The sequence below is a fragment of the Ailuropoda melanoleuca genome, chromosome 2 (genome assembly GCF_002007445.2).
Source record: "Ailuropoda melanoleuca isolate Jingjing chromosome 2, ASM200744v2, whole genome shotgun sequence".
NCBI lineage: Eukaryota > Metazoa > Chordata > Mammalia > Carnivora > Ursidae > Ailuropoda > Ailuropoda melanoleuca.
In genome coordinates this window covers 21,104,346-21,126,090 of record NC_048219.1, presented here as the reverse complement: position 1 = coordinate 21,126,090, position 21,745 = coordinate 21,104,346, and the positions used below count along the sequence as shown (strand labels likewise).

Below are 21,745 nucleotides of genomic sequence, written 5' to 3'. Positions count from 1 at the left end.
CTCCCGAGCCAGTGAGGGGACTGACTGCCAGGACTGCCCACCAAGCTTTTTTCCAACTCCAGAGGCTGAACTTCTTCCCAGTCCTTCACCGCATTACTCTTCCTAGCCCGCTCCCATCCACGGAGGTGGCGGAGAGGGGGGTCATGGGGAATTGTCTTCAGCTAGAGCCCCAAGAGCAATCTAGGGGCCTGCACAGCCTAGTTTATAAGCTGCTTCTATTTCCAGAGAACTGCAGAAAGCATACATTCTTTATCCACAGACATCCCTACCCCTAAGGAGGTACATAAGCCAGGCCTTTGTATGCTGCTTTCTAAATAGTTAAATGTGTCTGAGGAAGAGGGAGTGGGTGTGGGAAGGACCACCCAGACACAAGGTCTAGAAAGCTCAGCTCTGATGGAGCTCACAGGGAAGGAAAGAGGCTGGGCAGGAGAACACATTCTACCTGAAGCCAGGATGCCTTGTCCTCGACCTGAGTCATCTGCCACCACCCAGAAGGACTGCATCAGGGGCTTTTCTGGTATGGACAAATGGGAGGATTCTGCTTTGATTCCCAGCCTCTCTTCTTACTCCACCTTCAAGGTAAAAGGCCATTTTCTGGTCTCTGGTTGCAGCCTCTGACACTAGAGACTTGACAGGTGCTATTGGCCTAAAGCTGCCTACAGGGAAGGGGCATATAGTCTCAGGCTTGGCCATTAAACATAATGGGTGGCAGGGGGAGTAGGGGGGTTGGTGGTGCGAGGGCTCCCTGCTTCCCTCTTCCACATCTCAGGGTTACTGACTCTGCTGGGCCCAGATAACGGAAGCCAGCCCCAAGCATGAGTGAGAAGCCTGGGGGAATGCCAAGGAAAGAAGACCCGCCCTAGTTCCTCTCACATGGACGCTACCCTGAAGCCCCGCTGGTCACATTCCAACACTGTGTGTGTCTGTGTGTGTGTGTGTGTCTGTGTGTGTGTCTGTGTGTGTCTGTTTCACCTCACTTTTCCTGGCACTGTTCCTCAGCCACATATATTATCTCATTTAATCTTTATGTCAGTGTCAGAGGTCATGTGACTTGCCCAAGCTCTCATAAGCAGACCTTGAACGATGTCTTCTTTTTGATCTGGTACTCTTCCCACCTCTCCCATCCAATCCTTCTAACTTAAACTTCCCTGAGTATTCCAGCTTGCAGTGGTTTCCCCTGTGGTCTCTGTGCTCCCCATTAGGCTATAAACTTGGAAAAAGCAGGTACCTGGCAAATCAGAGCTTAGCAAAGGGGTGGACACGTCGCAGACCTTAAGGGATAGTTGTCTCAGTCAGTAATTAGATTTACTGCTTGGTGATAATTAATTAATTAGATTGCTTTTCTCTTTTGTTATTCCTTGGAGAGCTTCTCTGATTTGAGCCCAAGACACATTCCCAGATCCAGTGGAAGTGACACTGAACCAGGCTGTTCCACACTGAAACGGGCTGCTTGTAGAGAGAAAAGAGGACCTTCTACTTCCCCTTCTGGTCCCTGGGGTCTGTGGCTTTAGCTTGCCCTGGCTGAGCTCAGCCGCACTCGGGAAATCACTTTGTTGGGGAAGAGAAAGGTCATCCTGGAGCTTGTAGCAGCCAGAGGGCACTAGGCCCCGGGTTGGGATGGTTAGAACTGCAGACCAGCTTCTCCCGCACTGGGTCTTTGGACTTTGGCAAGAAATTTTCCCAGCAGGCAAGCCCTGCCCTGGAAGCATCCACAGAAATGCTGGACTTCACCACAGTTGTTAGTAATGGGGGGCCTGTGGTAGAAGCAGAGTCCCAAGGCCCAGACGGTTACAAATCTTTATCCACGGACTTTTGTCTTGCAGAGTCTGGTTAGAGGGAAGGAGGTCCCAAGAGCTACTTACAGCAAAGTCTGTCTGCTTGGGTACCCAGCCATACTCAACTGCAGCCCCAAGAGCAATCCAGGGGCCCATACAGCTAGTTTAGAGGCTATTTCTATAGCCAGAGAATTGCTGAGGGGACACTTTTTTTTTCCTTAAAGATTTTATTAATTTGACAGAGAGCAGGAGAGAGAGCAAGAGAAAGCATGAGCAGGGGAGCAGCAGAGGGAGAGGGAGAAGCCTGAAGCGGGGCTTGATCCCAGGACTCTGGGATCATGACCTGAGCCAAAGGCAGATGCTTAGCCGACTGAGCCACCCATACACCCCTGAGGGTACACTTTCTTGGATCCTCCTATTCCACCATCTTCCCCAGATGCTGAGGATACACTTTCTTTATCCAGAACAGGATAACAGGGAAGGGGAGCCTGGGTGGCTCAGTCGTTAAGCGTCTGCCTTCAGCTCAGGGCGTGATCCTGGCGTTCTGGGAATCGAGCCCCACATCAGGCTCCTCCGCTGGGAGCCTGCTTCTTCCTCTCCCACTCCCCCTGCTTGTGTTCCCTCTCTTCCTGGCTCTCTCTCTCTCTCTCAAATTAATAAATAAAAACCTTTAAAAAAAAAAAAACAGGGAAGAAGAAAGTGTATGCACATATGCTGCTTTAATGTGTGGTTACTACTTGGCCAAAAGCATCATGAATATATTAATTCCTCCATAGGCATTTTGCTGGATGAATGGACCAAGAGATGTGGCAAACCTGTTAGGTGTTCATCCTCTCCACCTAAAATTTCCCCTTCCACAGGACGGAGGCTCTGGAAATAATGTTAATTGACACGTTTTCAAAAAGCAATCTGGCAATGTGTAGCAAGAGCCATAAAAATGTTCATACTTTGACCCAACACCCTCACTTCTGGGAATCTGTCCTAAGGACATTCTCCGAATGATTGATACAAAGACTATGTAGTAACATGAAATGTTAATGATGTAATGATAAACAAGTCTGGAAGAACTGACCAAGAAATTGGCCAGAGATAGTAGTAGTTGTGTTAGAGTAATAAGTTTATTGGAGATTTCTTTTTCTCTTTCCCAAACCTTACATGTTAGAATATTGATTTTTACCCTCCTCTGACACTCAGGGTTAATAATTCAGAAACCCAGCAGAAACAGCACTCAGGACAGTTGACGAAAATTTAATAAAGGATCTATTCCCTGTTTCCAGTCCTTTCCACCCTGGTTTCTGCAACTCTCAGTGACTCACTCAACCATTACTGAGCACCTACTTATTGTCTAGTGAGGGAGGCAGACTTTCAAGTACATAAGTTGTGTTATAAATGCAATAATAAATAGTGTGTTACAAGGAGCACAATGAAAGAAGCAACTGTCAGGAGGGAGGTGTGAATCAAAGAAGGCTTCAAAGAGGGGTGATTGGCTCATGTTCAGTTTTGAAGGCTGTCTTCCAAGGTAACAGGGCCACAGCAGAAACGCCTGGAATAGCATGGTGCCTTTAGGAAATTACATCTAACTCTCTACGGCTGGAAGGAACACTGAGTGAACGTAAAGAATTGTGGGAGAGAAGCCTTTAGTTAGATCATGCAGGGCTCCGTGCTCCAAATGGGCTTTGTGTTTTGGAACTATCATCAGATTTGCATTTTAGAGAGATGACTCTGGCCTCGGTGGAGAGTGGACTGAAAGGGGCAAGAATGGAGGCAGAGAAGAGTGAAGTCTGGGTATTGGGTGGGTCGGCCAGCAGATACCTTTTCTCAGCATTAGCGTCTCCTGGCTTATGCTTGGCCAGCGCCGTGCCTCCCCGGGATCTCCCTCCCTGCTCCTCCCCGAGGGCCCCGCGGGCGGCCCGGGAAGCGAGGCGTGGGGTGGCCCTGCCTGGGTGGTCTCCTGCCCCGCCCCCACCCGCGGCGCCGTCGCCTAGCAGCTGATCCGGCCGCGCGGCTCCGGGTAATTTGCGGACCCCTCAGCCAATGGGAGGGCGTCCTCCCGGGCCGCTCCCTTTTTCTGGAGCCAAGGACGCCTCCTCCTCACTGCGTTCCCCACCTCTAGCCGCGCGGGGCGTCGCGGGCCGTCGCGGGCCGTCGCGGGCCGGCAGCTCCGCCTGCACGCGGGACCGAGTCAGGCACCCGCACCGCCCTGCGCTCGTCCCCGATCGCAGCCGCTGCTGCACACCAGCACCCTACCCTCACCCACGCCGCACCTAAGCTGCCCCACTGAATCCCGACGCCGGGCTCCGCGGTACCGGGGTACCAGGCCAGCTTATGGAGAATCCCAGATAACGCGGGTTGGGGGCGCCCGCGCCCCCCATCCCCGCCGGCATGGCTCGGCCGCCGCCACTCCAGGAGCTGCCCCCTGGCTATACACCCCCAGCTCGAGCCGCATCACCCCAGGTGAGTGGATGGGAAGCCAGAGGGAGAAGGATTGGAACCAGGTCTAGAGACCCCCAGGTCTGTCACTCTGCAAGGTATGATGTCTCTAAAGCGCAGGGTTATAGCCCACCCCTTAAGGGTGTGTGTGTGTGCGCCTGCATCTTCTCGGCATCTGGCCGGTGAGAGTGTGTCTGGGTTTCACCTCCGTCCACCTGAGAACGGATGTGTGCCTTTGTACATCCTACTCTCAGAAAGGGATCCGTGCCTTCCTCGGGTACGTACTGGGATGGGGGAATAGAGTTAAATCTTTTCCATGTCTGGGCCTGTGTCTGTGTAAATTCTACCTGTCCTGCATCCAGAAACCAAGAAGAGGGTGCACAGAAAGAGAAAAGGGGAGGATTTCATGCATTGTTGCCCTGATACCTGCCTGACGCTTCTCTTTCCATCCCAGACCCTAGCTGGGAGCCTGAAGGCTCCACTCTGGCTTCGTGCATACTTCCAGGGCCTGCTCTTCTCTCTGGGCTGCGGGATCCAGAGACACTGTGGGAAAGTGCTCTTCCTGGGCCTGTTGGCCTTTGGAGCCCTGGCACTGGGTCTCCGCGTGGCCGTCATTGAGACAGACCTAGAACAGCTCTGGGTGGAAGGTGAGTTGTGGACACCAGTCATAGCTGCTTGGGTATGGTGAGCCCAAGACAAAAGCAGGGCGAGGAGCTGGCTATTGTGTTCTAGTAGGCTCGGCCCTGGGTCTGGAGAGGGTACCTGCCTGCCACACCCTGGGCATTTGGGAGCAGTGCTCCCTCTCACACCTGTAAATGGACATCTGCAGATGATGGAGTCCTGTGAACAGGTATACAGAATAGTTATCTGTGAGTTGGTGTGTGTTTGTTTAGCAATTATTACCAATTTTTTATTTGCATTTTTTACTGCATGGCAGGGTTTGCAAAGGCAACCAAAATCTTTCAGTAGCGAGGAGACTGAAATATGTACTAGAATATAATAAACAATAGAATATAGAGCAGAATATGATTATTTGAATAAGAGAAGGCAGGGAGAGATCACACCTGAACAGGAGAATCAAGAAAATTAAAACTGGGCTGGGGAAACTGAGTAAATCATCTAGCAGACCACCATGGAGAGGTCCCATGCACCTCGAGCGCCGTGCACCGAGGCCCCCTGCAATCATTTAGTAGGAAAAAAGTGGCGTGGGGTCTACACTTTGAGGCAACAGCAAGATCAGACACACCCAAATGCTCACTTCCTAATGGAAGCATTAGATAAAAATGATTTCTTATTAATACTTTTGGCATAACTCTCCTATCCTGGGGTCTGGTTTCATGTGCTGGCCCTTCAATAGAGTCAAACTCTCCTCCGTTCTTTCCTGGGAAATTTGCATTTGTGGGTCCCCCCAAACCTCCCCCAGCCCTGGCCCACACCCAAAGGCAGGGCCAGGTTACAGTCTCACACCCTTGAGTTATTCCAAATGCTGGCAAGCCCTAGGATGCAGAGCAGATGTTTCTCGGAGGCTGCCTGCCTGCCTGTTGGGCTCCCACACCCCATCCCCACCCTGCCCTCGCCCTCTGCAGGCTCACGCACACATGCGCACTCTAGGCCAGCCCTGGGGTCCAGAGCAGATGTTTCTCTGTGCCTGCCTGCCTGCCCCCAGCCCCAGGACACACATGTGCATACATGAACATACACATACCCCCACCCACACCACTGCAGCCTGGGTGGTCCTAAATGACTGTTGGATTTCCTGCCACAATAGAAGCTGTCTCCCCTCTCTTCCTCTTTCTTCATTTCCCAGATCTTTCCCATCTAAACATTGCTCGAACCTCCATGTTCCTCATCCTCTCTCCTACACTCCAGCCCAGGACAGGCTAGGTCCCACCAGATCTTTGCTGCTGTTTGTGGAGGGGTGATGTAAAAGGGTGGTGGCCAATTCCTAGGGCTTTTTCCTTTATTTCTGCATACTGCTGTGTCCCGTATCGGCTAGGGCTGGGGTGAGGCAAAAGCAGGGACCCTGGCCTGATCTCTTCTCTGTACATCTGCACTTGAGGCTTCTCCCAGCAATGCCCTAGGCAATGAGGAGCTGATCAAGGGGAGCACTGAAGAGCGGTCTCTATTCCTTTCCTGTTTTGCTAATACAGAAAGCAAAGAAAGAAGCAGGACACTGGCTATCAGAGTTCAGGGTCCCCTCCAGCTTTGCCATGGTGAGAGACGGAATGTGACTCGTCCTTCCTGATCAATTTTAAAACCAGAAGGCTCAGAGATAGATTCATCTCTAAAATTAAAAAACAAACAAACAAACAAACAAAAACTCACAACATTGTAGCCCAACTAGTACTTACAGGAACAATGATAGAGATGGCTTGAAACTGGAGCTGTCCCTGAAAACAAGGGACATGTATCTAGAAGGCAGGTGGAATCTATCAGTTGGTGGAACCACTATCCACTCAAAAACCCAAGGCTGAAACCTGGGGAGTCAGCCTCAGTTCTTCTCGCTTCCCCAACTGGTTACTAAACCAGCAAATTCTTCTTTCTTAACTTCTCTCATAACAGACCCCTGCTTCCCACCCGTGTGGCCATTGCTCTAGTTGAGGCCTTTCTCCGTCTCTGGTAGTGCACTCTGATTATATCATTTAATATGCTTTTAGCCACATAAAGAGAAAAAAAGGAAAGGAGGGCCGGAGGAAGGAAGGAAGAACAAGAAATCTGTAGTAGAGAGTAAAGAAGTTGCCAGATGGTTAATTCAGCGACCTAAGGACGTCAGCAAGACCCAGGTTCTTCCTTTCTCCTCTGCCTTCTTCAGCATGTTGGGCTTTTGTCCTCAGGCTTATCACCTCCTTGTCCCAAGTGGCTCCTGCAGTGGTGCCTTTTTGGAAGTGAGGGAAAAGTTTACCAGAAGCCCCCCAGCCGACTTCCCATTCGGTCACTTTGCCAAGAACTACGGAGCATCCAATGCCTAAACCCTTTACTTGGCAAAGGCAGTGGAATCACTGTGATTGACTAATCAGATTTCACCCCCTGAAGCTGGGGAGGGATCCAGCTTCCCTGAATCACTGGGCCTCTCAGGATGGCCAACAAAGTCTAAAGTCTACTAGAGAAGTGACCAATCTTGCAGGACTTACCTTCTAATCTGCCTCCACACTGCCCTCCTGTGGCGTATCTAAATCTGGCCAAGTTGGTCCCCTGCTTAGATCCCTTCCACCGCTATTACGGGGTTCTGGGGAGTCTCCAGAATCAAGTTCCAGCTCCTTACCACACATGCTAGGCCCCCCGCAACCTAACTCTTGATTTCTTCTCTGGCATTGTCTCTGCCTCACTCAGCAGTTCTGAGCCTTTGACAGTTCCCTACACATACTTGGTCCAGAATGCCTTTCCTGACTTCTTCCCTTGGCCGGTCCCTATTCTTCACGGCTCAGCTGCAGAATGTATTGTTAGGTGATGAAAAAGTCAGGTCATCCCACTTCTATGCTCAAAACCCTACCATGGCTCCCAGTTCACTCAGAGAAAGCCTACATCACTACAGTAGCTTACAGCCCCTTACATGTAAAATTTCTGGACCAAAGATTATGAACATTTCTCAGGGTCTGATGTATATTACAATATTGCTTCTCTCCAAATATCATACCAAATTACACTCTGGTTAGAGTGCACTCCTTTAAGCCAGCAATGAGGGCTATCATTATTTTTATTTTTGCTAAATTGATAGATGGTGATTTATTGCTGTTTTAATTCCTATTACCTATAATATAGGATTATATATATTACCATTGTAGGATTACCTATAAGGTGGGTTCATTTTCCATGCCGGCTAACAAGTTATAGTCTCCTTTCTGTAAAGGTTCGAAAGTTTTTAACAGATGTGTTGATTTTAGTGTCTCCTTCCGCTGTTCTCCTCCTTCCTCCCCACTCAGTCTNATATATATTACCATTGTAGGATTACCTATAAGGTGGGTTCATTTTCCATGCCGGCTAACAAGTTATAGTCTCTTTTCTGTAAAGGTTCGAAAGTTTTTAACAGATGTGTTGATTTTAGTGTCTCCTTGCGCTGTTCTCCTCCTTCCTCCCCACTCAGTCTTTTTTACTCCAATTCTTTCTCATTTTTCTGTCCCAGAATCTCTTTCCCAGCAGCTATTAAATAATAATGCCTTATCTGTTCCTACTTTATGCTGGGCAGTTTCCTAAGTACTTTGCCTACACTGATTCTAGTTCCACCAAGGTAAGCCCTGTCCCCGTTTGACAGATGAGGAAAATGAGGGCAGAGAGAGTATTTGTCCCGAGCACAGACTAAATGTCAGAGCCCAGGCTCAAAGCCAGGTGTGTCCAGAGCCTCTAGGCTCTGCCTTACACCCGCTATCTCTCCTTGCCCACACAGTGCGTCCCAGTTCATCTGTCCTCATGTCTATCACCGTCATTGGTCTCAGCCAAGATTTACTTTTTTCTTTGCCGCGTTTTTTTCTGAGGATTCTTTCTTTGATGTTTTACTTTACATTTTCAGTCTGTCTTTCTCTTGCTTTCTTGATAGCTCTTTCTGGGTTCCCTCCTTCCCCTGTGCCTCCCTCCCTCAGCAAACTCACTTACTAGGAGGAGCTTATTTCTGTCCCCTCCGGCCCCTCCTTGTGGCAGCTCTGGCCTAAGCCTGGGGAAACGAACACTGCAGTACAGCCTGGGGGAGGAGCGGGGAGTCAGAGAAGGGAGAAAGAAGTGGACGTGCACAGCGTGGCTCTGTGGGACTGTATTCTCAAGGGAGGGCCCGGAGTGTGATTTGAGCGGGGAAGTGTGAGCATATATGGCTAAGTCCGTGCTGGGGGTTATCAGGGTGTGCGGCTCTCATGAGTGAGGAGATTATATGGGTTTGAAAAAGAGGTTGGGGAGCATGACGCTCGCAGGTGGGGCTGGAGTCTCAGAGAAGATGTACGTATGGGCCCCAGGGGTGGCAGGGACCCAACAGGAAGAGGCCTGGCACACGCAGCAGCAGAGCTGGGCCTAAGACCAGACCAACTCCGTAAAGCCTCAGCAGTGGTTTGGCCCTGCCCTTGCCCTCCTCCAAACCCCAGTCAGGCCATATCCCCTCATAGCACCCCTGCCCGCCCACCCCCAGGCCCCAGTGACAGAGCATGACTCTGTAGCCAGCACAATGCAGGACTTGAGGGGTGCCGAGATCAAGGAGACAAAGGCAGGCCTGGCACTGGGCCTCCCTGTTGCCGGGACAGTGAGATCTGGGATCTGGAACCCTTTCTTCCCCTTGGCCCACATTGACGTCACCTCTAACAGGTGATCCCAGGTACTTCTCACATGACTAGAAGCAGCATGTTGACTGCACCACACTGAAAGGCTGTCCGATCGTCCCCCTCGCCTGTGCCATCACAGGGCCATTATTACCAGACACTCCCATCCCTACCCTCTTGGCATAACAATTTGCAAAAAGATACATGGCTAGAAAGCACTGCCTGAGACAACCTGACCTAGGAGCCAGCCCAAGCACTACACCTGTTCTTTGGGGAGACCCTCCCAATGGCAGCCTCCCTAATGATCCCATTTGTCCCCCGTCCCCACCCCCACCCCCGTCTTCCTCACCAGAGCACAGAGGGGCTGAGTGAGGGCTCCCTTACCAGATACCTCCATAACCCCAGCCCTGCCTGCCGCAACTCATACCGACCTCTCATTCTGAAGTAATTTGCCCCACACCGAGCCAACCTGATTCATATTTAAATCTTAGACCACACAAGAATTCCGTACAGCCATCCAGCTGGGGTCTCTCACTTCCAGCAAAGCTCCAGGTTCTAACCAGCGTGCCAGGAGCCTGGGGAGTCAGCATGACCATCAGGGGGAAAGCAGGGGCTCCTCTCGAAGCAATTCTCCCACTTGTCCTGGGAGGCCTCAGAGGGCGAGGGTCCCACATCCCCAGAGCCCTGATCCACCAAGGCTCTTTTCCCCCAGCTTTCTCTCTCTGCTCTGGCAGTGGGCAGCCGGGTGAGCCAGGAGTTGCATTACACCAAGGAGAAGCTGGGGGAGGAGGCTGCATACACCTCCCAGATGTTGATACAGACCCCACGCCAGGAAGGGGAGAATATCCTCACACCTGAGGCACTTAGCCTCCACCTCCAGGCAGCCCTCACCGCCAGTAAAGTGCAAGTATCACTCTATGGAAAGTGAGTCTGGCTGAGTCCCTGAGCAGCTGGGAGTGAGGCATGCGGTGGCAGGGCTGGCGTGGGAAGCCCCCTCTTCTGCTGATCTCTTGTGCCCTGGCCGTTTCAGGTCCTGGGATTTGAACAAAATCTGCTACAAGTCAGGAATTCCCCTGATTGAAAATGGAATGATTGAGCGGGTGAGTATCCGGGGCTGTTCTTTGAGACTGGGTCAAGGGGGAACCTTTTCTGCAAGGAGGGGATGGGGCTCTGAGAGATGGGGAGGTTGCAGGTTGGGAGTGGGGGGTTACAGAGGGCATCGTACAGAGATTGTGGAGAAAGGAGCCCAGGGGCAGGACTGACGTGGCCTGGGATGTCCCCGGCAGATGATTGAGAAGCTGTTTCCATGCGTGATCCTCACCCCCCTCGACTGCTTCTGGGAGGGAGCCAAACTCCAAGGGGGCTCTGCCTACTTGCCGTGAGTGCCGCCGCAGCTAGGCCGGGACTGCCCCCCGCAGGACAGGGGGTGGGAATAAAGAGGATGATCAAAAGCTTACCAAGGGCCTAAGCCACCTGTTCGGCCGGGGTCAGCGCACAGGCTGCCCCACGGCTCTCTCCACATCCCCCTACTCCTTGCCCCTGAAGGAAAGGCAGACTTGTCTTATTTAGATGGAACAAAGAGAAAAAAAGAGCCCCAGAAAGCAACTTTGCCCAGGAGAGCTAGCCAGGTATGAGGTGAGCTGTCGCGCAGGCCAGAAGGAAAACCTGTGAGAGGCAGGTGCCACGTGGTTATGTAGTAGAACCAAAGGTAGACGGTTCGGGAAGGGGCTTCGTGGGGCTTTTCTGAGCCTTTTCCATGTATTAAGTACTGACCGTCATCCCATCCGTCTCAGTGCAGCCGCCTGGTGGGCCGGTGCAGCCTGCGAGTTCCGGGAGGCTGGGCATTGCAGACCCTCCGCATGGAGGGATTAATGAGCCGCTGGGAGAAGGGTGGGGTACAGCAGGGGTCCCCAGCAACATTTTGGGGGTGGGAATTGATCCTTTATCCTCACCAACCACGGGCTCTCCCCTCAGCGGCCGTCCTGACATTCAGTGGACCAACCTGGACCCAGAGCAGCTGCTGGCAGAACTGGGCCCCTTTGCCTCCCTCGAGGGCTTCCGGGAGCTGCTCGACAAGGCCCAGGTGGGCCGGGCCTATGTGGGGCGGCCCTGTCTGCACCCTGACGACCCCCACTGCCCACCTAGTGCCCCTAACCATCACAGCAAGCAGGTGGGTGCCAGCCAGGTTTGCCAGAGAAAGGCTGTTTTCCTTCCCTTTCCCCTCCTCATATGTTCCTCTGTTCTGTGCTTTGCCTCTCATTTCCTGGACACTGTTACCCTGCCCCCACTGTGCTAGGGACCTAGACTCTTCCCTTCCCATTCAGTTCTTCTAAGGAACCCTCACGCGGTTTGTGACTCCCTTTGTGCTTTTCTAAGGCCAGAAACGCTGGACTTTATCCAAATGGACTTGTACAGAGAAACTGAGGACAAACGAGCTAAGCACAAGTATCATACCTAGTTTCCAGAGTGTCTCTGTGGCCCTGTGAATGTGAACCTTTTTCCAAAACCCACCAAAGTTATTCCAGCTCTTCCCAGAAGCCCATTGCCAGGCCTCTGCTTCCCCTTGTGGCCTCCTCTCTGCAGAACAATCGCTGTTCACTTTCAGAGTAAGCGAGAGGCTCCGGAACATAGTTACCTACAGTCAGGCTACAGAGCCCCACGGCGGGCGTGGTTCCTGGAGGTACCAGCCCAGGGCCTTGAACAATAAGCCCCCTTCCTGCCCCCCTCCAGGCTCCCAGTGTGGCTCAGGAGCTGAGTGGGGGCTGCCACGGCTTTTCCCACAAGTTCATGCACTGGCAGGAGGAATTGCTGCTGGGGGGCATAGCCAGAGACCCCCAAGGACAGCTGCTGAGGTAAGGCCTCCCTGGGGGCTGACAAGGGGGCCCCAGCATGGGAATCCACACTCTGATTCCAGGCAGCGCCAGCAAGACCCCCGATTCAGCGGCCGTCGGGTGCTCGGGCCGGCTCTGACCCCCGGCCCTCCTCTCCCCCCGCCAGGGCAGAGGCCCTGCAGAGCACCTTCCTGCTCATGAGTCCCCGCCAGCTGTACGAGCACTTCCGAGGCGACTACCAGACGCACGACATCGGCTGGAGCGAGGAGCAGGCCAGCACGGTGCTGCAGGCCTGGCAGCGGCGCTTCGTGCAGGTCAGAGGGCAGCGGGGCCAGGGCGCCGCCCCGAGGCCGCGCCCTCCTCCCGCCCCTCACATCCGCCCTGTCTCCCCAGCTGGCTCAGGAGGCGCTGCCTCAGAACTCGTCCCAGCAGATCCACGCCTTTTCCTCCACCACCCTGGACGACATCCTGCGCGCTTTCTCTGAAGTCAGCGCTGCCCGCGTGGTAGGAGGCTATCTGCTCATGGTGGGTCCCGCTGTTGGCACCCTGCCCCACCCTCCCCCCAGTGCCCCTCGGGAACCGCCGTGCAAGCCTGTGCCCTCTCTCTCCGCAGCTAGCCTACGCCTGTGTGACGATGCTGCGCTGGGACTGCGCCCAGTCCCAGGGTGCGGTGGGCCTTGCAGGGGTGCTGCTGGTAGCCCTGGCAGTGGCCTCGGGCCTCGGGCTCTGCGCCCTGCTTGGCATCGCCTTCAATGCTGCCACTACCCAGGTACACCTGGACTCCAGGGCGGACTCGGGGCCCGCAGTCCAGGCTACTCAGTTCCTCCAGCTACCCACCCCTGTGCCCCTCCAGGTGCTGCCCTTCTTGGCACTGGGCATTGGTGTGGATGACATATTTCTGCTGGCACATGCCTTCACAGAGGCTCCCCCTGGCACCCCTCTCCAGGTGAGGCCTCATCCTCCAGCCCGGGCTCGTCTGAAGCAGCTCGGCATAGGGTTAAGAGCCTCTTGGCTGGGGCGCCTGGGTGGCTCAGTTGGTTGAACGTCCGACTCTTGATTTCAGCTCAGGTCATGATCTCAGGGTCCTGGGATCGAGCCTGGTGTTGGGCTCTGCACTCAGTGGGGAGTCTGCTTGAGAGTCTCTCCCTCTGCCCCTGCCCCCTGGTCACGCTCGGTCTCACTCTCNCCCAAAAAAAAAAAATTTAAAAAAAAAAAAAAAAAAAAAAAAGAGCCTCTTGGCTTATGTGACCTGAGGCTGGTAATTAACTTGTCTGTGCCTCAGTTTCCTCACCTGTAAACAGGGCTGACAATGGTGCTTGTGTCGTGAGGGCGTTGTGAGGATTGGGGATAACTCCATCTGAATGCTCAGAACAGTGTGCGTGACGCATGTGTGGTACTCTGTAAGCATGAGCCTCCACGTGGTTATTGTCTCCTCTGCCATCCTGAGCTCCCAAGTCTCCCCTTCGCTCTACCCTGAGGACCCACGGCTCCTCCCCTGTCCCCGCAGGAGCGCACAGGCGAGTGCCTGCAGCGCACGGGGACCAGTGTCGCGCTCACGTCCATCAACCACATGGTTGCCTTCTTCATGGCCGCCCTCGTTCCCATCCCTGCACTGCGGGCCTTCTCCTTGCAGGTGAGGCCTCAGGAAAGGGCCCAGGCTCCGGGCGAGCATGAAGCTGAGGGCCTGCTTCATCCAGCCTTTGTGTCCCTCCTGTCCATCCCCCAGGCAGCCATCGTGGTCGGCTGCAACTTTGCGGCCGTGCTGCTGGTCTTCCCGGCGGTCCTCAGCCTGGACCTGCTCCGGCGCCACTGCCAGCGCCTCGACGTGCTCTGCTGCTTCTCTAGGTACCGTCCCTGGGCGCCCCCCCTTACCGCCCTGGCCCCTTCCCGCCCCGTCCCTTCACCAGCATTCCCACACACCTGTCGTCCCTCCTCTCCGCCTCTTGCAGCCCCTGCTCTGCACGGGTGATTCAGATTCTGCCCCAGGAGATAGGGGACAGGACAGTACCCGTGGGCATTGCCCACCTGACTGCCACAGTCCAAGCCTTCGCCCACTGTGAAGCCAGCAGCCAGCATGTCGTCACCATCCTGCCTCCCCGAGCCCACCTGGTGTCCCCACCTTCCGACCCGCTGGGCTCTGAGCTCTTCAGCCCAGGAGGGTCCACACGGGACCTCCTAGGCCAAGGGGAGGGGCCCAGGCAAAAGGCGACCTGCAGTTCCCTGCCCTGTGCCTGCTGGAATCTTGCCCATTTCGCCCGCTATCAGTTTGCACCCGTGCTGCTCCAGTCACACAGCAAGGTAAGACTCCGGGACTGGAGAAGTCGCGGTGAGCCAGGCCAGAGGCTTAGGTGTCTCTGGGCCCCAAGAAGGGCAGAGGGCTGAGCCCACCCCCGAGCACTGGGTGGGGGGTGGGGGGCACGGACATCCCCGGGCCTCCAGCTTAGTTGCCGTTTCCCACAGGCCACGGTGCTGGTGCTGTTTGGGGCTCTTCTGGGTCTGAGCCTCTACGGAGCAACCTTGGTGCAGGACGGGCTGGCCCTGACGGATGTGGTGCCCCGGGGCACCAAGGAGCACGCCTTCCTGAGCGCCCAGCTCAGGTACTTCTCCCTGTACGAGGTGGCCCTGGTGACACAGGGTGGCTTTGACTACGCCCACTCCCAACGCGCCCTCTTTGATCTGCACCAGCGCTTCAGTTCTCTCAAGGCCGTGCTGCCCCCACCTGCCACCCAGGCGCCCCGCACCTGGCTGCACTATTACCGGAACTGGCTACAGGGTGAGAGGCAAGGCAGCTGGCGGGGAGGGCTGCTGCAGGCCGGAGCCCCTGGGGCCGCAGGCTGATGCTCCCTCCCTTCTTCTCCCCTAGGAATCCAGGCTGCATTTGACCAGGACTGGGCTTCCGGGCGCATTAGCCGCCACTCGTGCCGCAACGGCTCCGAGGATGGGGCCCTGGCCTACAAGCTGCTCATCCAGACCGGGGACACCCAAGAGCCTCTGGATTTCAGCCAGGTTGGAAGGGGGGCTGGAAGGGTCGGGAGGCACAGACGGGCCCTAGGCCTCACGGGCCCAGACCTTCAGCCCTCTCTGCTCTGCAGCTGACCACAAGGAAGCTAGTAGATAAGGAGGGGCTGATTCCACCTGAGCTCTTCTATGTGGGGCTGACCATGTGGGTGAGCAGTGACCCGCTGGGCCTGGCAGCCTCACAAGCCAACTTCTACCCCCCGCCTCCCGAGTGGCTGCACGACAAGTACGACACCACCGGGGAGAACCTTCGCAGTGAGTCCCGGCAGACGTTGGGTCGGAGGGTGCTGGCAGGGAGCCCAGCGAGAGCCTCAGCCTGGGCCCACACAGGCCCTGTCCTAAGGCCCTGCCCACTGCTCCCCCCGTGCTCACTGGCCACCCCCCTCCCTTCCCTGCTACCCCCTACCCTCTGCAGTCCCAGCAGCCCAGCCCCTGGAATTTGCCCAGTTCCCCTTCCTACTGCGTGGCCTCCAGAAGACCGCGGACTTCGTGGAGGCCATCGAGGGGGCCCGGGCAGCGTGCGCCGAGGCAGGCCGGGCCGGGGTGCGTGCCTACCCCAGCGGCTCCCCCTTCCTCTTCTGGGAGCAGTATCTGGGCCTGCGGCACTACTTCCTGCTGGCTATCTGCATCCTGCTGGTATGCACTTTCCTCGTCTGTGCCCTGCTGCTGCTCAACCCCTGGACGGCTGGCCTCATAGTGAGTCCTTGCAGGGATGAGGCCAGAGAGACCCGTGGCTCCCTGCCCCTGCCCCGCCCTGCCCATCGTCCCTTCTCCCAGGAGCCCTGGGTGAGCCCTGCCTTCCCCAGGTACTGGTCCTGGCGATGATGACTGTGGAGCTCTTTGGCGTCATGGGTTTCCTGGGCATCAAACTGAGTGCTGTCCCCGTGGTGATCCTTGTGGCCTCTGTGGGCATTGGTGTTGAGTTCACAGTCCACGTGGCTCTGGTGAGCACAGGCACTGGGGGAGGGGTGGACCAGCCAAGTCAGTAGTCAACAAATATTTATCAAGCGCCTACTCTGTGCTAAGTACTATCTAAGAATTGGTTTCGAGTCCGTGTTCGGGCACCCCCCCAAAAAAATTGGGGATATAGGGGTGCCTGGCTGGCTCAGTTGGTAGAGCATGTGACTCTTGATCTCAGGGACATGAGTTCAAGCCCCACGTTGGGTACAGAGATTACTTAAATACACAAACTTAAAAAAAAAGAATTGGGGATACGATAGCAATACAGACAGACATTACCTTCAAGAAGGTTTTATTCTACAGTGTAGAGAGAAATAATAAACATATAAACAAATAAATAAGCAGCCATTTCAGCGGAGAGGAGGGGACAAAGGCCTGACCAAAATGGAGACAGAGTGAAAGGTGAGAAAATGGGAATGAGTAATTTTTGGATGGTTTTCCTGTGAAGGGATCAGAGCAATGGGACGGTAGCTGGATGGCAGCGTGGGTAAAAGAGGGATTCTTGCAAGACAGAGCGTCTCGGCCTCTCCCAAAGCTCCGGGCTCTCTGGCAGAGGAGGAGTGAGCGCGGTGTGGGGGCTGCAGACCAGCTGGCAGCACCGACACGAGCCTGGCTAGACCCTGCAAACGGCTCCCTTCCTTTCCCCCCACAATAGCCCTGTCCTGAGGACAAGAACCATATACACTCCGTGGAGTGGGGAAAAGTCAGCATGCGGACACATACAAAGAAAGAATAGAAATCCTCTGAAATCTCATCCTAGCAAGTAACTAACCACTCCAGTGTCGTCCTCCTGGACTTCTGGGCCGGGCCAGCAAACTGTGTCAAGAGCCAGACAGTAAATATCTTAGGCTGGCAGGTCAGAGTCTCCGTCGGGGTCCTGCCATCGGAGCACTGAAGCAGCCACAGACAATAATGTGTAAATGGTGGGTGTGGCTGCATTTATTTACAAAAACAGCTACTCTGGACTTCTCTCTGTGTCTCACCGCACACAGTGTTACCTAGTAGACTCATGCGTACTTCCTGGACAGTTCCCAACTCAGTTCACCCGACCCGTGAGCCCTAGGGACAGATGAGAAGTCGGGGGCATGGCCGGCCAAGGAGCAGCCACAGGGCCCCTCTGTCCCCACAGGGCTTCCTGACCACCCAGGGCAGCCGGAACCTGCGGGCCGCCTGCGCCCTGGAACACACGTTTGCTCCAGTGACCGATGGGGCCGTCTCCACACTGCTGGGTCTGCTCATGCTTGCTGGGTCCAACTTCGACTTCATCATAAGGTAGGAGGGCTGGGCGGGGCGGCCTGGCCCGCGTGCGCTGGCCACAGGGGCCACCCAGGCTGACCAGCTGCCCCCACACAGGTACTTTTTCGTGGTGCTAACGGTGCTCACCCTCCTGGGCCTCCTCCATGGGCTCGTGCTGCTGCCTGTGCTGCTGTCCATCCTGGGCCCCCCACCTGAGGTGACCTCACCCTCCCCCTGCCCCTGCCCCTGGCCCAGAGGATGGGGTGGGACAGGCAAGGGAAGAGACAGAGCCAGGAAAAAAGTCTCCTCAGTGGCCAAAAGACAGGACTCAACTCACAAGGACCCTCCCCATGAGATCAAGGTGGCAGCCTCTCCCTTTGCCCAAACACCATGTCCCTGCCCCTCAGCTTTCCTGGCTTTTTTATGGGACCCACCTTAGCGTTTAGGGTCCAGAGCAAGGTGCAGGGTTTGTCCTAGGACTTGACACCCTGTCCCTTGTCAGCTCTGGATCCTTCTGGAAGCCAACAAGGGCCACAGCTTCCCAACAATCATGGTGATGCACCGGTGAGCTGCTGAAGGGGACTGAGGTCCTGGGACCCCTGGGCTCACTGGGACCGGTGTCTCCCCCAGGTGGTACAGATGTACAAGGAAAGCCCGGAGGTCCTCAGCCCCCCAGCTCCACGGGAAGGAGGGCTCAGGTGGGGGTTGTCCCCCACCCTGCCCCAGAGCTTTGCCAGAGTGACTACCTCCATGACAGTGGCCCTCCACCCACCCCCACTGCCTGGTGCCTACATCCACCCAGCCTCTGATGAGGCCACGTGGTCCCCTGTTGCCACACCAGCTGCCAGCAGCTCCAGCAACCTCAGTTCTAGGGGCCCGTATCCAGCCACTGGGTGAAAGAGCCCCTGAAGCATGGAGACCCTGCTTGGGCCACAGGAAGTCACTGGGAAGCAATGGGTGGGTTACTGAATGCAGGACGGACACCCGGAGAGCCCCACTGCTGCTGTCTGCCTGCATCCGTCCCCTGCCACATCCGTCCCCTGCCTCAGCCGTCACAGACCTCCCTGCTGTCATATGAAACCACCAGCCTCTGGGCTCGAGCGGCCTTGCACGCCGGGTTCTGTGTGCCGGGGCGAGTGCGGCTGCGGGGAGAAGCCGGCGGTTCAGGCTGCCGTACGGCCCTCTTCTCCCCAGCCCGCCCTGTGCCACTGGCCCCTCGCAGACCAAGACGGAGGGGTCCTCTAGCACCCTTTGCGAGGCCTGGCCCCCACGCTGGGTAACTCCTGAGTGGGCTGTCTGTATCTCTGCCCACATCCTACCACATAAATTATTTATATGAAGATGTTTATTTTTGTAGTTTGTATAGATGTTAGCTACGCTGAAAGTTTTATTTTTAAAGAGTGAAATATATTCTATATGAACTCATCTCAAATGACTTTGGCGGTTTTCTTTTGAACAAATGGGGGTTTGCAAGTATAGAGTGTTATGGTCTAAGTTCCTGGGGCTACGCTAGTCCTGGGAGGGAAAGGCCCCGGTGCTAAATTTTTGTCACACAATTTTGGTCTATTCATTCACCTGGCCAGTGAAGACGATGTTCAGCGAGCATGTCGGTCGCATCGCTGGCGGCAGGACCGGGCCAAGTGCACAGTGTGAGAAAGGGCAGGACCGGGCCAAGTGCACAGTGTGAGAGAGGGCAGGACCGGGCCAAGTGCGCAGTGTAGGAAAGGATAGGACCGGGCCAAGTGCACAGTGTAGGAAAGGATAGGACCGGGCCAAGTGCACAGTGTGAGAAAGGGCAGGACCGGGCCAAGTGCACAGTGTGAGAAAGGGCAGGACCGGGCCAAGTGCGCAGTGTGAGAAAGGGCAGGACCGGGCCAAGTGCGCAGTGTGAGAAAGGATGCAGGTGTTTTTGTTGTCAGGCTCTACTGTGTGGCTTTCAGAGTCATCATAATCCAGCCCTGCACACCTCTCCAGCTCATTGCCCACCCTTCCGTTTCAGCAGCATGGGGCGCACGGGTGGAGGAGTAGAGCCAGGCAACAGGTAGACGGTGAGGAGGAAGCAGATGGGAAAGTAGCCAGCTGAAGCAGAGAGAGGAATAGCAGGGTCTGGGGAGATATTCTGGGAACTTTCTGTCTAAACCAAACGAAGGCAAGAGGCCTCTGCAAGTTAGCAACCTGGTGCCCTAGGGGCATCTCTGGCCAGAGAGCCAGGGGATGGATGAGCGGGGGAACAGTCCAGAAATTGAGACTGTGCGAGCAGCCAATGAGGTGCTGTATTTAAGCTGTTCTTTCTGTGATGTCATATAGCCCCATCGTACAGAGGCCTTGAAGATTCTGGCCACACGCCAGGGCTAGAATAGAGCACCTCAGCCTATGGGGGGGGGTGCTTCTCTTGTCCTTCCCCAGCTATTCTAGGGTTCAGTCTCAAGAGACACAAATATCCACCCTGGGTTCAGCCACCCACTCACCAGAAACAACCCCACTTTTAAGAGCACTGCCTTCTCATATCCCACCCACCAGGCTAAAGGCCAGAAAAATCACGTTTCGACTAAATGTGAAATTAATTCATTATATACATAAACAAACCTACAGCAGTTGAATCAACACAAAAATGCCTAGGGGATGCCTGGGTGGTTCAGTCTGTAAAGCATCTGCCTTCAGCTCAGGAGTCCTGGAGTCCTGGAGTCCTGGAGTCCTGGAGTCCTGGGATCGAGGCCGCATCAGGCTCCCTGCTCAGTGGGGAGCCTGCTTCTCCCTCTGCCTCTGCCTGCAGCTCCCCCTGCTTGTGTCTCTCTCTCTTCCTCTGTGTCAAATAAATAAATAATTTTTTTAAATAACACTAAAATGCCTAAAAGGACCTAAAAGAAGTGAGTAGTTGGCTTTGAGCCTAAAGTAGGGGGTGCATCCAGCACGTGCGGGGGATGGAGACCGGATTTCAGTCTGGTCGTGTTTGGGCCGCTGTGCAGGGGCTTTTGGTGGAGCAGGAGAGCTCGCGGCTGGAATAGCGTAAAGGATGTCAGCCTACTGTGCCACTTACAAGCACAGTGGCCTAGAAAAGCTGGCTAACATCACTTCCGTGTCTTCATCTATGAAATGGGAAGATCAGAGCCTACCCTGTAGGGTGCTTTTTTTCCCCCCTCAGGGTTTTCAGTGAAATCATTTAGGTAAGAAATAACCTGGTGTTTCATAAGCGCTCTCTGGTTTTGTAGTTTGTGTAGATATTAGCTGTGCTAAAAGTTTTGGCTATGAGTGCTTAGGGAATAACCCTGAAACGTGGAAGTGTGTCCTGGTGTGGCAGCAACTGAACGGATTCCAGCCAGTTGGAGCTGGACCATCCCAAGAATGATCAGTCCAGGGGCATGAATCACATTCAGTCTCAGAGACAAGTCCCAGGACTTGCAGGACAGCCCACCCTGGGTGGCACCTCACACCACTCAGTCCTCTGACTTCAATACCCTTTCGTGGTTCCCCATCCAGGACATGATGAAACCCAAGCCCTTTCCAGGGGCAACTCGCTCTAGCCTCTGCCATCACTCCAGCTCTCTCCCAGACAGTGCCTAGCCAGACTCCCACACTCATTCGGACACACTACACTCTAGACAGGCTGAATTACTTGCCGTGTGCATCTCCTATAATTCCACACAGGCAGTTCCCTCTGCTAAGAACACTTTTCCTCCTTGATGGAACCATCCTTTAATAAATAAATTGGACGCCATCTCTTGCAGGAGGGGTAGTGATGTGCCTCCCAGGAGATCCCATAGCTCCTGAATGCCTTTGCTCTACCGTTTCTGGTTCTGCACTCGGGGCGGGGTATGCAATGATAAGACGGCACCTCAACAATCCGGACTAACAGCCCCAGCCCCGGTATAGGGCTCGACACTGGCCCGGCACCAGCGGGAAGCACCCTTACCTCTCTGGGCAAACCCGGCGCGGGTTCCCGTGCAGACCGCAGAGAAAGGAGGGAGAGCTGCCACCCAGGAGTCCCCTTGGCGCCTCCCCGCCGCGAAGCCTGGTGTCTCCCACCAGCCCAGAGCCGCCTGTGATTTGCATACCCATGGTGCACCACGAAAAGCCAGTTTCACGATGCTTGAGTTCCAGCCCCACGGAGACTTGTGCACTGTGGTAGGGCATGCTGCCTGTTCTAAACCTACGGTCCGTACAAATTTCAGGCAGGGAGCACGAACCGTGCAGACACTAAACAACCATAACTGTGCTAAGTGTTGTCTTGTTCTAGGAGGTTCCAAGGGGGGAGGATGCAGGT

At 55.0% G+C, this 21,745-nt stretch overlaps 1 protein-coding gene across 8 annotated transcripts; it reads left to right on the top strand.

Annotated features, from left to right (window-relative positions):
- The first annotated feature begins 2,387 nt into the window (after nucleotides 1-2,387).
- PTCH2 (patched 2) lies at nucleotides 2,388-19,124 on the top strand. 8 transcript variants are annotated; one of them, XM_034651275.1, is made up of 22 exons: nucleotides 2,389-4,229; nucleotides 4,660-4,852; nucleotides 10,174-10,363; nucleotides 10,470-10,539; nucleotides 10,726-10,817; nucleotides 11,414-11,609; nucleotides 12,170-12,291; nucleotides 12,437-12,584; nucleotides 12,664-12,795; nucleotides 12,884-13,039; nucleotides 13,124-13,216; nucleotides 13,778-13,903; nucleotides 13,997-14,115; nucleotides 14,220-14,568; nucleotides 14,731-15,043; nucleotides 15,134-15,276; nucleotides 15,363-15,543; nucleotides 15,704-15,984; nucleotides 16,095-16,232; nucleotides 17,378-17,520; nucleotides 17,602-17,701; nucleotides 17,987-18,248. In XM_034651275.1, exons 1-22 carry the CDS (start codon nucleotides 4,158-4,160, stop codon nucleotides 18,050-18,052), a joined length of 3,423 nt encoding a protein of 1,140 aa, XP_034507166.1. In that variant the 5' UTR covers nucleotides 2,389-4,157; the 3' UTR covers nucleotides 18,053-18,248. The 8 variants fall into 8 exon arrangements, with proteins under 8 accessions (XP_034507183.1, XP_034507177.1, XP_034507172.1 ...); XM_034651262.1 differs by having other exon boundaries at nucleotides 2,390-4,229; nucleotides 12,664-12,774; nucleotides 18,115-19,124; XM_034651254.1 differs by having other exon boundaries at nucleotides 4,158-4,229; nucleotides 18,115-19,124.
- Nucleotides 19,125-21,745: the final 2,621 nt, after the last annotated feature.